Here is a 14,486-nt window from a genome sequence, read left to right on the forward strand (position 1 = left end):
ATGACACGATTCTCATTCGTCCCGTTGCCCGAGTTCAGCAGCAGCTTCAGCATTTACCCTTCGAAGCATAATGTGACAGAGCTTGGCAGTGAAGGTATTCCTCCGGATAATCTGCCAAGGTTAAATCGAATTTAGATGAGGAAAAAAACACCATGAATCAAGAAGCATTTTGCGCTGTAGACGGGCAATTGGAGGACCCTGTGAATACCAATGGAATCCAGCTGAAATTTCAAAGATCGATCAAAGCCCGCTGGTATTGCGGTTGCATGGTATTTTTGTATTCATTTCTACTCAGAGGCTGAGCACGAGAACGGAAGGGAACTGCCAAAAGTTGCCAGACATTATCTGGTATACATGCATAATATAGAACACTTTAATAAAAAGCGAGTGGCAGGTTCACAATTAATATATAGATCGAAACGATGGGACATGAAGAGTAGATAAGGTGTAGTCAAATGTACAGGGTTCTTTGTAAGAGAGGGGAGAAAAAGGATTGCCATAAAACGAAGGCAACTAATAGAAAACAGGGTGGTATCAAATCCGAAAGGACGTCACAATTCACAGATCCCGTCCTGAAATGAAGGAAATATGTATGAGAGCTTGGCTTGGAAAGAGTGGCTGCGTGGGTTGGAGGAGAGATCCAGTGAAGGGAGAGGGGCGAAGTATACATGTAGGGCTATAGGCTAGGTAGATGAGATTCTGGTTGGGGAAGTAGCGCTGTAAACATAGCATGAGACACGCGACGCGGGTAAAAGCAAAGGGACGAAAAAAGCAAAAGGCATCAAAATCAAGAGTAGGTGGGAAGTATTTCCCCAGATATTCTCGAATGAAATTTTGTTTCCGAGAAAAGGCGCATCGCGGAAGCGGGGGCATAAGTTTTCAGACAGTCTAATGAAAATCCAAGAAAAAGGAAATGGTGTGAGCAGCAAGGGATTGATCACTCTTCGGCAATGGCTTCGGCTGAAATTGAGGGGCCGAAGGGACCTTCGTCAGCGTCCTTGGGCGACGCCGAGACCATGCCGTCGACGGTGGATTCGATATCGTCCGAGGCGAAGTTACCTTCCTCGTAGTTTGCCGGCTCGGCGTCGCGATCGTAGCTCGAGCGGTGGAGAAGAGGAGGGGTCCTGGGTGGCTCAGCGATGGGGACCTCTCGGTGGGCTGATCCACGGCGTGGGGCAGAGTTGAAGCTTCTCAGCGGCCGGCTCCCGGTGTAGGAACGATCCGGAGCGCTGGTTTGCGGGGCGTTCTGGCGGACATGCGAGCTCGGAGGCGTCAGGAGGCCTGACAGGAAGGTACCGGCGTTGCTGGACTTGGACGGGGTCTGCTCGGAGGGAGTTGCACCTCCATTGGCTCCCTCACGGGCCTTACGCCAGTTACCCCAGGCGGCAGCCGCAGCGAGAGGAAGGGACCGCGGCGAGGCAGCGAGTTCAGAGAGGGATTGGAGCGATGGCAGACCAGAACCGGTCAGAGCACGGTCCCGCTCCTGCTGCTGCATTTGCAGGTTGGCCTTGAGGCGAATCGCAGCGTCGCGGACGGCGTGCTGGTTGAAGGAAGGCTGCGAGAGAGTCTTGATGATATCCTGCAGATCGTCGATACGAACGCCGAGCAGCTCACGGAGCCAAGTGATCTCGCTGTCCTTATCCTTCATCTTGGTAGGGGCATCCTTATCGACAGAGGCAACCTCCTGCTCGAGCTCCTCAATGCGGGTCTCGCGCTGCTGAAGCTGATCCTGCAAAACGAAGATCGACTCGCGGAGGGCCTGCGGGGAGATCTTCTCGGGTTCATGGGATCCCTTGCTGAAAGACATGGAAGGAGAAGTCGAGTGCGAGGGTGTTGGGGTCGGAGCCGGCAATGAGCTCGGGCCTGCCTTGGCAGTCTGGGCTGCCTCAGCAGCAGCACGGGCAGCGGACTGGGCAATCTCGAGCTTTTCCTCGAGGTGTTCGACACGCTCCTGCAGGTGCTTGGCCCTGTCATCCGACAGAGCCAGGCGATCAATCATATTGGCCTCACCACGCTGGCGGTCTTCAGAGGAATTGTGCAGTGCACGAGCGTGACGCTCGCGAAGGTCATTTAGCACCCGCTCGTGAGTCCTGCGCTGCTCCTCGAGAGCTATCTCACGGGATTCCTTCGCGGTGGCAAGAGAAGTCATATTGGACTCTTTGGCCTCCTCCAGCAGCATCTCGTAACGCTCGCGAGAGGTATCGGCGTCCAGACGAACATTGTCCAGCTGGCTTTCGAGACGGAGGATTTGGGCTTCAAGCTCGGCCCGGACAATGTTGACCTGGCTGTTGGAAGCCTCAAGGTCAGCCTCCATTGAAGAGCGAGTGCGCTGGATCTCCATGCGGCTGCTCTCACGAGCGTCGTTGAACTCGCGCTCGAAGCGAGCCGCAGTGAGCTGCAAGTCGCGGTTCTCAGTACGCAGATTGGCAATGGTCTCCTTCATCTTGGCGTTTTCTTCTTGGGATTGCTCATGGAGGAACTTTATCTTGACGGCCTCCTTCTCCTGCTTCTCAAGCTCGGACACTTCCGCCTCAAGCTTCTCACGCAGCTTCACCTCACGATTGTACGAGGCGAGCAGCTCGTTGTACTTGGCAGCCTGCTCCTCGTCCTTCCTGCGCCACAACGCCTGCTCGCGGACGACATCGGCAGTGACATTGACCATGTCTGATTGCAGTCGGTCAAACTTCTCGGTTAGATTCTGACGGGCAATCATGCTGTCCTCAATGCGAGTGCGCAGGGCGTCAACAGTCTCATGTAGGGACGAGTTCTCGCCCCTAACAGTCTCCAGTTGACGGCGGAAGGTATCAGAGGAAAGACGATACTCATCCAGAGTGCCCTCAAGCGTGATATTCTTTGTGGACAACTCGGCAATGGTGACCTTGAGAGTCTCACTCTCTTCAGCCAGAGACTCAGAGCGGAACTGCATCTTCTCCAGATGGGGGATTTTCTCCTCCTTGAACTGGAGAAGACGGGCCTCGGCGGCCTCAGCAGCCGCACTGTGACGGGCAGCATCTTCTTCGGCAACCTTCAGCAGTTGCTGGAGCTCGCCCACCGAGTCCGTAGCATCCCGACGCAGTTTATACTCAGCCTCAGCACGCTCGTCCGCCAGACGCAGCATGCTTTTTAGACCATCGATCTGAAGCATAAGGCTATCCGCACCGATTTCGTCGGCCTCGGACAGCCGCGGGGTCTGCTGTGCTCGCTGGCGGGCGAAAGACTCCTCAAGAATCTCACGCATATCCCCAACTGGGTCCTGGGCAAGCTTCTTGATGGTCAGGGCTTGGAGCTCAGCTATGCTCTCCTTGAGCTGTGCCATCTCGCTGTGGCTAGAGTGCTGTATTGTACGGCTCGGGATATCGTGCGTGACCAAAGCCTCCATGACAACGCTCTTCAACATCTCCAGCTTCCGGTCCCGCATATGGTGCGGCGAGCGGTCGCGGACGGAACTCTCATGCTCCTCGCCATCATCTTCATCATCGGCATCACTGTCCTCCATCTCATCAGAGGCGCTGCGGAAAACCCTTCTACTAGCAGTCCCGGAAGCAATTGTAGCCACAGACTGCTGAATAACAGCCAACGCACGCTCCATGGGAGTTAACCGGTCATCGATGGCAGAACCCACGATGTCATTGATACGGCGGTCGAAGAAGCGGTTGCGGTTGAAGAACTTCTCATCTTCGCCTGAAGAGATCATGTCATCCCAGTCACTGACATGGTCATTCTCAGTGACAAGCTGGCGAACAGGCGACTGGATACGTGAGATGAGGCTCTTCTGGGGCGAGAAGGTAGCGTTGCTGTTGGCGTCAATGTCGGAGCCAAGCTTTGGGATGTTGAGCTTGTATGTCCTTTGGCCGCCGCCGGGGCTGGGGCTGGGCGCCTCGCTTCTGCCTTCGGCGGAGCCAAAGCGGCGCTCCTTGGTGGGAGCGGACTCGGCGACAAAGTGGGGCGGAAGGGGAGTGTGTTGTCTCTCGATGCCGACGTCCGAGTCGTCATTGAGCTGCTCCATGATGGCGTTGAGCTCCTCGTCATCCGGTGACTCCTCGGCAGATTCCTGCCAACGGGACAGGTCTGGCCTAGGCTGTGGCGTTTGCTCGGGCAAACTTCTGTCCACTGGTGCTGCCGCAGGCTTGGGTGGACTGGCAGTAGCGAAGCGAGAAGCCATAAGGCCACCCTGAGCAGGCTTCTTCTCAACAGACTCTGACGTAACAGGCTTCTGCTCAGCAAAGCGCGATGAAGGTACACTTGTCGAGACGAAAGGAGAAGTAGCAGCTTTGAACTCGAAAGGCTGGGCCGTGGGCGACAACATGGTACTCTTCACGGAGCTCTTAGAATCCTGGGAGGCATGTTGGGAGCGCTTCTTCTCGTTGACAGGAACGAAATCCCGAGCGGGCTGTTCCGCTTCAGCCTCTGCATTAGGATCTTCGTTGACGTCTTCAGTTTGTTCACCATGGGCCATCGACCCAGCACGGGATCGAGCAGCTTCACCTTCAGCCTTCGCGTCGAATATGGTCCAGGTAGTAGCCTCACTCATCGGAGTACCCTTCCGCTCCACGTGTTTGTCGTCCTCAGGGCCAGCGTTTTCTTTGCCCTCGGCGAGGGCGTGGAGCGTATTTGATGCTTGGGCGTTGCCGGCCTCACCCAAGGGTTGGCTAGAAATGCTATATCGAGCCTCGCCCTCGGCGTGGCCGATGCCACGACGAGCTCGCTTGTGGCGATCAGTAGGGACAGGGCGGCCGTCTGCATCATCCACGTCCTCCTGCTCATCCTCTTGGGCAGGCTCGACCTCGTCTGGACGGACGATGGGAATGGCCTTCGATTGCTTCGGTGGCTTGGAGATTTCGGAGAGATCAATATCACCGAAAATCTTCGCCCGGCTAGCCGTGGGCTGCTCTGCACTGACGTTCGAGTTGAGGCTCGCGGACGGGTTGAACACGGGTGCATCTACGTTGAAAGAGGCAGCAGAGAACTTGAATGAGCTGGGCTTCGGCTGGGGCTCGAGCTCGGGGGTATGCTCGACAGGGCCGTTCATCATGCCAGCTGGAGCAAATGATGGTGGTGCAGGGACAAATCCAAATCCAGACTGGTTCATGCTATTCATACCACCAAACTGGAACGCACTGTTACCAAATGCGGCAGACTGAGAGGCAAATGAAGCAGTCGGGTCAAATTCCTTGGCTTCCACATTGAGGGACGAGATTGAAAGCTTGGACTGGTGGCTGGCCTTAGTTTCATGCCAGGAAGACTGATCTGGTAGAACACCGCGAGCATGAGGAGTTCCAGCGAGGCTAGGGTTCGTGTCGAGATCAGAGCTTTCATGAGCATTTTGTTGGCCAAGGTGCGCATTGTAAAACTCGTGCGGTTGCTGAGAGAAGGAGTGGGAAGGCTGACGAGAGACGTTCGGGAGCTGGTGGTGTTGGTCTTGATCATGCATAGCCCAGTGGGACTTGAGGATATTGGCATTGAAACCGTGGTGGTTGTCGTGATCCTCAATTATATGGTGTTCGATATGGTCATCCATGCGGTATTCGGAGTGATTCATCTGGTCCAATCCCCGCTGAAGAGTTTCGCTCAAGTTGTGACCATGGCCGCGAGGTGTTGGGTGAGCAATCTCGACATTCGATGCATGGAAGTGATCCGGAGCATTGTCGGGTGTCTGAGGAGTAGGGTAGGACAAGCCCTCCTCGTGATGACCATCGTGACCAAACCGGTTATCCCACACTTCCTTGTCGTTAAATCCAGCATGGAAGGCAGCTGGGTCATGCAGCGGGGAGACAGGCGAGAGCATCGAGTTGAAGTTGGGAAGCGTGCCGGGCCCACCCGATCCACTGGCTTGACGAAGATTGATCAGGCTCTGAGGGGTCATAGAGGCCTGTGCAGGAGTCCCAGGTGGGAAATGGAATGGGTATCCGGGCATCAAGTTTTGTTCAATACCCATAAACGGCGTCTGCACGCTGAACTGCGAAGCAGGGGACGCCAGAGACCCCATGCCACCGCTCGTGGCACCTGCCGACTGGCCGAAGTGTGGCGAGAAAGGATGCACTTGGCCAAGAGCGTTACTTCCGGCTGAGGTGGTGGGAATTGGCGGCGATGCCACGAGGCCAGGGAAGGGTGTTTGGGCTGCGGATGCTGGGGAAATGGACGATTGGGGCTCGGGGTCACCAAAGGAGACACCCAGAGCCCGCAATTTCTCCTCCTGCAATTCGGCAACATAGGAATCCCACACAGCCTTGTCCGGGAATTGAATGTACGGCCGTTGGCCCTTTGTCTCTTCATAAACCTCGTACGGATCAGGATACAAGGGGCGGCTCAACCCTCCAAGCTCGGTTGTTCCAGACGGATCAACTTCGTCGCCGATGGAGAATCCGCGCACATCATATCCTTCCTGCTCCCATTTTTTCAACCGGTCATCCACATCTGTGCGCGACAAGAGTCGATATCCAGATTGTTCTGTACCACGCTGGTCATCGTTGGGCAGATCAACGACACACGCCTTCCCACGCCAAGCCAACTTTTTCGCCGCCGCGCAACCGGGTTAGACGATGTAGTGATATCAGAGGCCTGCCTCTGAACAGCATCCGGATGGGATGATTCCTGTGTATTCCCTGTATTTGTCATCTCGTCTGCTGTATTTGCGGGTGGGGGCGGCAGCGGTTTTTCCACTGGGGACGCCGCCTCGGCAGGAGGCTGCGACTCCTTCGTGTCAGACATGATGTTCTTTGGCGATTCTTTATCGTACGCGAATCCCCAAAAGTCCTGCTGACGCAGAGTATCTGCGCGCTTGTGCTGGTTCTTCTTTTCTTTCGCGCGAGCAGAGGCCCTTCGACCAACAAAGTCCGAAAGGGTCGGTGTCTTGAGAAGCTCGTTATCGCGGACGTCGTCCTCCAGACCAAGCCAATCGTCGGAAAGGTCGTCCGCGAGGTGATTCTTCGCAGTAAAAAACGACGGCGCTTCGCTTCCGGAATCGTCGCTCAACCAGTTACTTCGCTCTGTCCTCGGTTGGCCAGACAGATATTGATTGATCCAATCCTGGGTAAAGTCTCGAATGGTCTTTTCTCCCTGCTGGTGACCAGCAAGACCTTCGGCGACACTCGCTCGTCGGAGCTCGGGGCGATTGGCGGCAACGGACGCGGCAGGTGAACTCTCGCACGATCCGTGATGATCGAGACCGGCGTATTGGCTGAGAGTTAATGACAATCGCCGAGTACTGGGCGCTGCATACGGGGACCCCCAGGCCGTGGTATAATAGACACTGCTACCCGCCCGTCGAGTCTCCGGGGACGAGAGAAGGGACTCCTGGGGCCGGCGGGACTGGTGGTGGGCCGAGAGGAATGGCAGCGGCGGAGGCTCGAGGGTGATGCTCCGCGGGGAAGGTCGGTGGAAAGGCGAGCCGGCGGCGGAGGGGCTTGAGTCTCCTGATGAAGGAGAGGACAGAAGCAGGGACGGGCCCAGACGCGATTCGTCACGTAGAATGCGCGCGTCTTTGAGATGGAACGGCGGAGAAGACGCCGAACTGGCGGAAGAGACGGCGTGATCTAGATCTAAGCATCCATGCGATCGGGGAGGTTAGCCGTAAAGTTCCTCCGATTGCTCTGAAATGGAAAAGGGGGTGGGGGGGGGGGGTGCTTCGAAAAGATCCGATTGAAGGGGGAGGCAGAAAATCGCGTGGCGATGCGGAGTAGGGCCGACAATCCAATTCCTCACGACCTCGAGGAATAGGACATGCAGAAAGAGAATGGACAACAAAGAAAACGAGGGCGAAGCCCAAGTGAATCAAGCACCCACCTTCCGTGTCGACTCCTGCAGCAAGCACTTGCTTGCCGCTCCGCTTATCGTCCAGAATGTTGACGCATGGAAATCCAACGGGAAGAGTAGATTACTTAGCAGACGGACCTGTGCTTGGCGATCGCAGGAAGGAGGGCAGAACAGGCCGGGCCCTTAGAGGATGTTGATTGTTGACCGTTTGACGCGCTCACTTGTCCTCCGCGGGGACGAGACTGGGCGAGGGGGGCGGGGAAGGGAGGTGGAGAGAAAGAGAGATCACAACGCGAAAGTCTGAAGCATCCCGAACACGCAAGGACAGGGGAAAGGGGAGGGAAAAAAAGGGCCTGTGACGTGACAGGCCCAGATGGAAGTGGAAGTACTCGGTACTCGGCCGCCGCTGGGCTTCAGGGGCAAACGCGGTGTACCCGGCCTGTACCCAGCACTAGTTAAACGGGCTAACGGGCTAATGGGCGAGGTCATACTAACTCCACGTTACAGTATGCCAGACTTATTTTCGAGGCTGCCATTCGGCGTCGCTAACTTACAGGGTCATTACCTCTCCGAAAGGGGACTAACCAATGAATCCATCTTGAGGCCGTAACGGCACGCACCATGCTTTGCGACAAACCGAGTCCTTCATCACGTAGGGTACTTCCCAGCGATTCCGTCCTCCTGGAACTGCAGAGCACATGTAGCTAACGGTAGGCGCTGGACGGGCCCGATGGGATCCCAACCCTTGCCTGCGCAGGTACCCCGGAGAGCCCCAACGGGAGCCAGGGGCTTGACCGCCACCAACGGACTTCGTTGAGTACGCCGTATGGAGTACTCCATACTGTCTCCATTGTGACCGTGTCGACTCAGCTCAAGCCTACAGTGTGAGACACGTCCCCTTGCCGCCGTCTCAGATGAGCATATGGACCGCGTCCCCGAACTACAAAATAAACAAAGCCCCGCGGTTCGCGGAGAAGAAGGGTGGATGGATTCAGGGGTAGAGCGAACCGTGGTTCTTCGCTGGTATTAACGTTACCGGGACGCGCTCGGATGACATAATCCCGCGCCCAGGTCGTCCTCAAGGCGGTGTTGGGCAGTGTGATCCACCACTGTACCGAGGCCGTACATACGGGGACCATGGGGTTGCAATGGCCCTCCACATGATATAGCTGGTGTTGTTTCCGCGGGCCAGTCACCTTCTGTCCGGCCACCCCCGAGCTGCAGGGCGTGCCCGTAGTACATAACTACACGCCCTCGCACAGAGGAGCGAAGATCTCCACGAAAGACAAACACCGTCACGTCCGTATTTCTGTTCATTTCAGTTCCCTCAAGAACCACAGATCGTCTATGCGCGATTCCCGAAATCCAAAGATAGTAGAGATGATGATAATAATAATAATAATCATAATAAGCAAAAAGAGCGGTCAAATGAAACAAGATACAATCTGAAAGGAACAGTATCTACGAGTTTTCCCCCACAGAAAAAGGAAAAACCCCGGTCAACCGCGCATCGGGCCACCGTGCTTAGTTGGGGCAGCTGGTGTCGAACTTGACCTTGCGGTCAGCAGTGAACAGACCCCAGTGCTTCTCGTCCATGGCCTGGCCGTTGTCGCCGACGCTGTTGGGCTTCCACGACTCATCAAAGGCCTCGAAGTAGAACAGGTCGACGCCCCAGGCGAGCATGCCGCAGACACCAGTCTTCCAGAATGTCTCGGCGTTGGCGGTGCCAGCCTTGGCAGCCTCGTAGTCAGAACCACCATCTAGAGAGAAAAAATGAAACACGGTCAGCACTAGGTGGGAATCTTGGGGTAATAAAAGCCAGGCAGAGGGGTTCGTTCAGACGTACCGGTGGGCCAGCCAGTCTCGCCGTTGATCACGCGGATCTTATCGGCGTTGGCACCAGCAACCTCCTGGATGTGCGACATGGCACCGGACATGTCATCGAAGTAGGTCTGGTAGGCCTTGTCGGCGACGGTACCCTGCCAGTAGGCGAAGGCGTTGGCCAGAACGTAGGTCACCATGGGGTTGGCTTCGGTGTTGGTGGTAAACAGGTCATCGGCAGTGCCGTCGGCGAACTTGTTCCAGCTGTCGGCGGTACCGACGGTGACGGTGGGGAACTGGTTCTGCACAGCGGAGATGTAGTTGTGGAGCTGGGGACCGGTCAAGTCGCCACGGTAAAGGGTCTCGGATCCAACGGTGATGGCCTCGACCACGTCCTCGTTGCCGGGAACGGTTTTTTTGAGGGCAGCGAAGTCCTTCTGGAAGGAGGGATCGTTGGTGCTCATGTCGCTCTTGTCCTGAGCGCCAACCCTGAAAGGAACAAAATGCGGTTAGACTGGGGACACACAAACCGCCCAACATGATAGGCATGCGCGGGAGGGGAGCAGCCTTCTTACCAGATACCCAGGACGACCTTGAAGCCCTTGTTCTTGGCGGCCGGGATGATGTTCTGCGGGGTGTCGCACTCCGTGCCGGAGTAGGTGCGGACCAGGGTGGCCAGGTTCTTCAAGCTGTCGAAGTCGGACTCATAGTCGCTGGTGGACTTGCAGGTGCCGTCGGCATTCTTGTCACCGAGCGAGAAGCCCAGAGTACCACGGGCCGAAACCATGGCCGGAGCCGCGGCCAGGACGAGAGGGAGGAGGCCAGAAACACGCATGTTGATGGGGCGAGACGCGATGGCCGAGAAAGGAGGGTCGGAGAAAGAAAAGCTGGAGAAAAGTCCAAGCAGAAGCGAATGAGAATGAAAGGTGAGAATCCAAGAGAGTGACTGGGAAAGGAATGGCAGTTTATAAAGAAACAGAAGGGAAGGACGTCAGAGGTGGACGCTGTGGACAGTGGTAGAGAGAACGAAGTGAACGGTCCAAAGGTTGGATAGGCGGGTCGCCTCCTGGACTATTCCGAAAGAGGCTGCCAAACGGGGGGAGAAAGATTGGGCGGGTGGCTCAGTGGTGCTGTGGGAGGTGAGCCCCCAAAGGTCAAGAGGGTTTGGGCCCTGACAGGGCCTCACAGGGACTGTGCAGGGTCCGATAGGCGTGGAGTCAAGGGGGAAGCCAATGGCCGCCACTGGGGGCCACCGGAGAGCCAATGAGGGCCGAACGAGGGCCAGCTGGCCCCAGCTGGGCCCATGCAGGATCCCCCCAGCGGTCCAGCCTTACTCTTTCGGGACCCGTGGATGAAACATTCCTCTCAGGGTCTGGACTCCACATGTGGCGCATCTTCCAGAACACTACCGAAAGCCCTCACGCCGTTGATGTATCCTTACCCGTAATGATTAATCCGGTTCTCTGTCTTCCCTTCTTATTCTTCTGACTGCCATAATCCCGACGTCCCTGTCAAAATCCAGAATCCCCAGTTAGCCCAGCGCAAATCCTCGTGCCGCCTTCTCCGGAGAGTCATGATGTCAGTCCGCCCTCATGGCTGATTTGTCCGATACTCACGAACCCTGGGAAAGCTACGAGAATGAGAGAAACAAGTGGAGTATAACCGGCCGAGTCGCAATAACCTACCCCCGAGGGAAGGTCATTGTCGTCCTTGTCTCCTGCGGCCTGCCCACGGCTCCTCCGACCCGATACTTCCCTTCGCCTCCGCCCAGGCGCCAGTTCCTCACATGTCAGTTTCCTGGTTCAATCGGACCCAAGCGGCTGAGTGCGGTTGGGATCTCTCTGTCGTAACCAAGACAGTCATCCCCTCAGAGTCCTGCGGCGAGCCCGGCTCGTACTACGGCCCGAGGTCTAGGTCTCCGAATGGTCCTCGCTCGGCTTCTTTGCCGAGTGTAGAGAGATGACGATTAGCTCATCATTGCCACCGGCAGAGCCTGCTTCGTTTGGGCATTCCAGAACTAATGGCTCAATCGGCACCGTAGATGCTTATGGAAGTATCTACGCCTGACAAAATCCGGATGGTTCATCTGGCGGATGTGGGATACGTCTTCCACTCCTTTACAAAGTCATAGCGTAGGGAATCCAATATTGGTAGCAGTGTTTTGCATGGATTGTTCCTAAAGACCAAAGACATAAGGTGGCTATGCCATCTTGGTCGAAATGGGAAGGCGAATGGTGCAAGAGTAATCGAGACCTTCCACCCCTTTCACGTCATAGAATCATAGTGGAGATTGAAACTGCTATTGCACAGATGCCGAGAATGGAGTTCTCCGTAAGCAAACCACCAACGCCGTATTCGGCAAAGAATGCAAAAGAACCCTCATCTTCGTCCATCCAGCATCCCCTTCCTATTCCTTCCTACATAAGCCCTTAGCAAGACATCTCAATAACACCAAAATGCAGAATAAATAGCTTCATATTCCGACTCATGGCCAGGCCCTCCAAGCTCACCGACGGCGCATTGGCGGCAGGATGATCATCTTCGTGGGTCTTTGCCGATCCGGGCTTTTCCGGAGTGGACTGGGGCCGGCGCGGGGGTTTGTTGGAAAGCGGTGGCCGTGTTGAGAAGGCAAGCGAGGAGGTCGATGGGAGTCTGGATCGTCTGACTGGCCTGCGGAGAAGGACCATGGTTTGGGGGAGTGGAGATCGGGGTGCCAGGCGGGCTTGTGTAGGGTACTTGGGATGCCCCTCGGTGGCAGACAGAGGCCGTTCATGGTGGGATTCATCAGGGGCAGGTGTTAAGTATCGGGTTATAGATAGAAAGTTATAAAGGTACCTTCCTTAAGTTTGTATTCCTATTGCTGCATTGGCATGTGGCCCTGATGCGGGGCCTGCAAGGCTGACTCGATCTGCTAGTCTCAAAGGGTGTACAGCGACCGTTGAGGCTCGTATCACATATGGGGAAAGATTGCAATCGCTTTCATGATCCAACTGTTGAATAGGTAATTCGGGCCGATCAGTCGCACGATCGACGCTCATAAGTAAAATGATTCCACGGCTCCGATGACTGGGTCACCTTGCCCTGACACATGTGCGCATCGCCGCTAGCATATTCCCCATATTTCTGTTGTAACATAACCAAAGCAATCTAAATTAAATGCGGAATGACACGCCCGGCTTGAAAAGAACACAAGGTAAACAATGTCTGTCGACATAAGCGTGTCTTACTCCTCGTCCTGTCCTCTGAAAGGCGCGCCCCCATCACAGAAGAACATTTCTGTCTCGGGCGTACGTCTCCTTGAGAAGCTTCAACTGATTCACAGTCATCGTCTGCCGCGGCAAAGCCGCAGGCAAGTCAATAATAGCCATGCGCATGAGGGCCAGCCCAATGTGACCAAAGAAATCCAAGATTCGCTCACTTGACCCACGAAGCATGGCGTGGAGAAGCGAGATCTGAGTGTCCTGCATTTCCGCAGGGGGAATAGAAAGAATCCTTTGTAAAGATGTCCAAAACATGGTGTTGGGGAACGGATTGCGACGTTGCGTCTTGCCGAAATTGCGCAGCGTGAGGGCCGAAAAGCCGGCGCCCAGGGCCGTCATTCGATCCATGTGTGCCTGTTCGCTCACGAATGGGCCACCGGCATCCTCGCGCCACCATCCAAGTGCGCGGCGGCCGGATTCCGTCTTATCGTTGCCTGTGAACCCCCAGAGCGCGGGGCATATCACATGATACTTTGCCAAGAGGATGTCGCCCATAGGAATGCCCTTGAACATGAATGCTTCCATAGAGAATATTTGGGCGGCAACAATGCCGATCGGCTCGGCGTGGGCTGGGTTGATGGATGCTTCGGTGATCAGGGCCGAGATCAAAGCCTTGGAGAAGATGTTGAGACCGTAGATTAACATGGCCGGCACTTTGTGTTCTTCCTGGGATATCTCCTGTGGGGGAAGGCAATGAATTGACGAATATCTGTAGAGGGTTCTGGTAACTTGGAGGCTTTCTCAAGCTCTAGTCTGATTTGTTGGGTCTGAGATGTGCAATGTGAAGTTAGCACCGAGAGGACCGTCACAGCCGAGATGAGACAGAAATATACATACCTGAGCCTTGTTGACGCCCTTGCCATCTCGTAGCTGACCAACACACTTTTTGATGGAGCGGCGCATGTCACCCATTGCTTGCTTGACAGGCGGGTTGTCCTTACCAACGCCGCGCAGCCACTCTCGCATCTGCTTGAGAGTCTTATGAAGCTCGACATAACGATCATGAATGCGCACTTCCTCCGGCGAAAGACTGCCAGCGCCGATCTTCTGCTGTTGCTGAGTTTGCGCTTTTTGCTCAGCCGCCTGCTGAGCCTTTCTGGCATCCTCTTCTTTTTTGCGTTGAGCTGCCTCCACCCGTTCACGCTCTTGGCGCTCCTGGCGTTCTCTCTCTTCCTGGGCAGCCTTTCGTGCCTGCTCGGCTTCTTCTGCGGCCTTCTTTGCAGCCTCCTCCTTAGCCTTGCGCTCAGCCTCGCGCTCGGCCTCGATGCGGGCAGCTTCTTCTTGCTCACGTCGGAGTTTCTCTGCTCGCTCACGCTTCTCACGCTCAATGCGCTCTCTTTCCTTGCGAGTTGCCTCCTCTTTCCGAGCACGTTCCTCCTCTTCGGCACGATTGTGTTCTCTCAGCGTAGCCTCGGCCTCCTCGCGCACTCGGTCATGGAAGGCTGCTGCTTCGTCGAGGGCAGCTGTGTGAAGGGCTTCGCGCTCTCGGTCGATCCGATCAAGATTGTCATAGAATGCCTTGCGCTCATATGCATGGACTTTCTTCAGCTCTGCGTTGAAGAGCTTCACATTCTCCAGATCGCGTGCCAGGTCGTGAATGAGCTGCTTGGACGGGCTGTCCAAGGAAGGAACGTATACTCTCCCTCTGGCCAT

At 55.8% G+C, this 14,486-nt stretch overlaps 3 protein-coding genes across 3 annotated transcripts; all 3 read right to left on the bottom strand.

Annotated features, from left to right (window-relative positions):
• Nucleotides 1–937: 937 nt before the first annotated feature.
• N7482_005557 (putative myosin class II heavy chain (MHC)) lies at nt 938–8,603 on the bottom strand (the record flags this gene model as incomplete). The annotated part of the gene is made up of 3 exons (XM_056687682.1): nt 938–6,508; nt 6,571–7,538; nt 8,462–8,603. 3 exons carry the CDS (start codon nt 8,601–8,603, stop codon nt 938–940), a joined length of 6,681 nt encoding a protein of 2,226 aa, XP_056543237.1.
• A 673-nt stretch (nt 8,604–9,276) lies between these two features.
• bgt1 (1,3-beta-glucanosyltransferase Bgt1) lies at nt 9,277–10,408 on the bottom strand (the record flags this gene model as incomplete). Its single annotated transcript, XM_056687683.1, has 3 exons — nt 9,277–9,512; nt 9,599–10,062; nt 10,149–10,408. 3 exons carry the CDS (start codon nt 10,406–10,408, stop codon nt 9,277–9,279), a joined length of 960 nt encoding a protein of 319 aa, XP_056543238.1.
• A 2,425-nt stretch (nt 10,409–12,833) lies between these two features.
• N7482_005559 (putative RNA export mediator Gle1) lies at nt 12,834–14,486 on the bottom strand (the record flags this gene model as incomplete). The annotated part of the gene is made up of 2 exons (XM_056687684.1): nt 12,834–13,511; nt 13,671–14,486. The coding sequence occupies 2 exons, from the start codon at nt 14,484–14,486 to the stop codon at nt 12,834–12,836; spliced, it is 1,494 nt and encodes a 497-aa protein (XP_056543239.1).

The sequence above is a fragment of the Penicillium canariense genome (genome assembly GCF_028826845.1).
Source record: "Penicillium canariense strain IBT 26290 chromosome Unknown utg000003l_segment0_segment0, whole genome shotgun sequence".
NCBI classification, from domain to species: domain Eukaryota; kingdom Fungi; phylum Ascomycota; class Eurotiomycetes; order Eurotiales; family Aspergillaceae; genus Penicillium; species Penicillium canariense.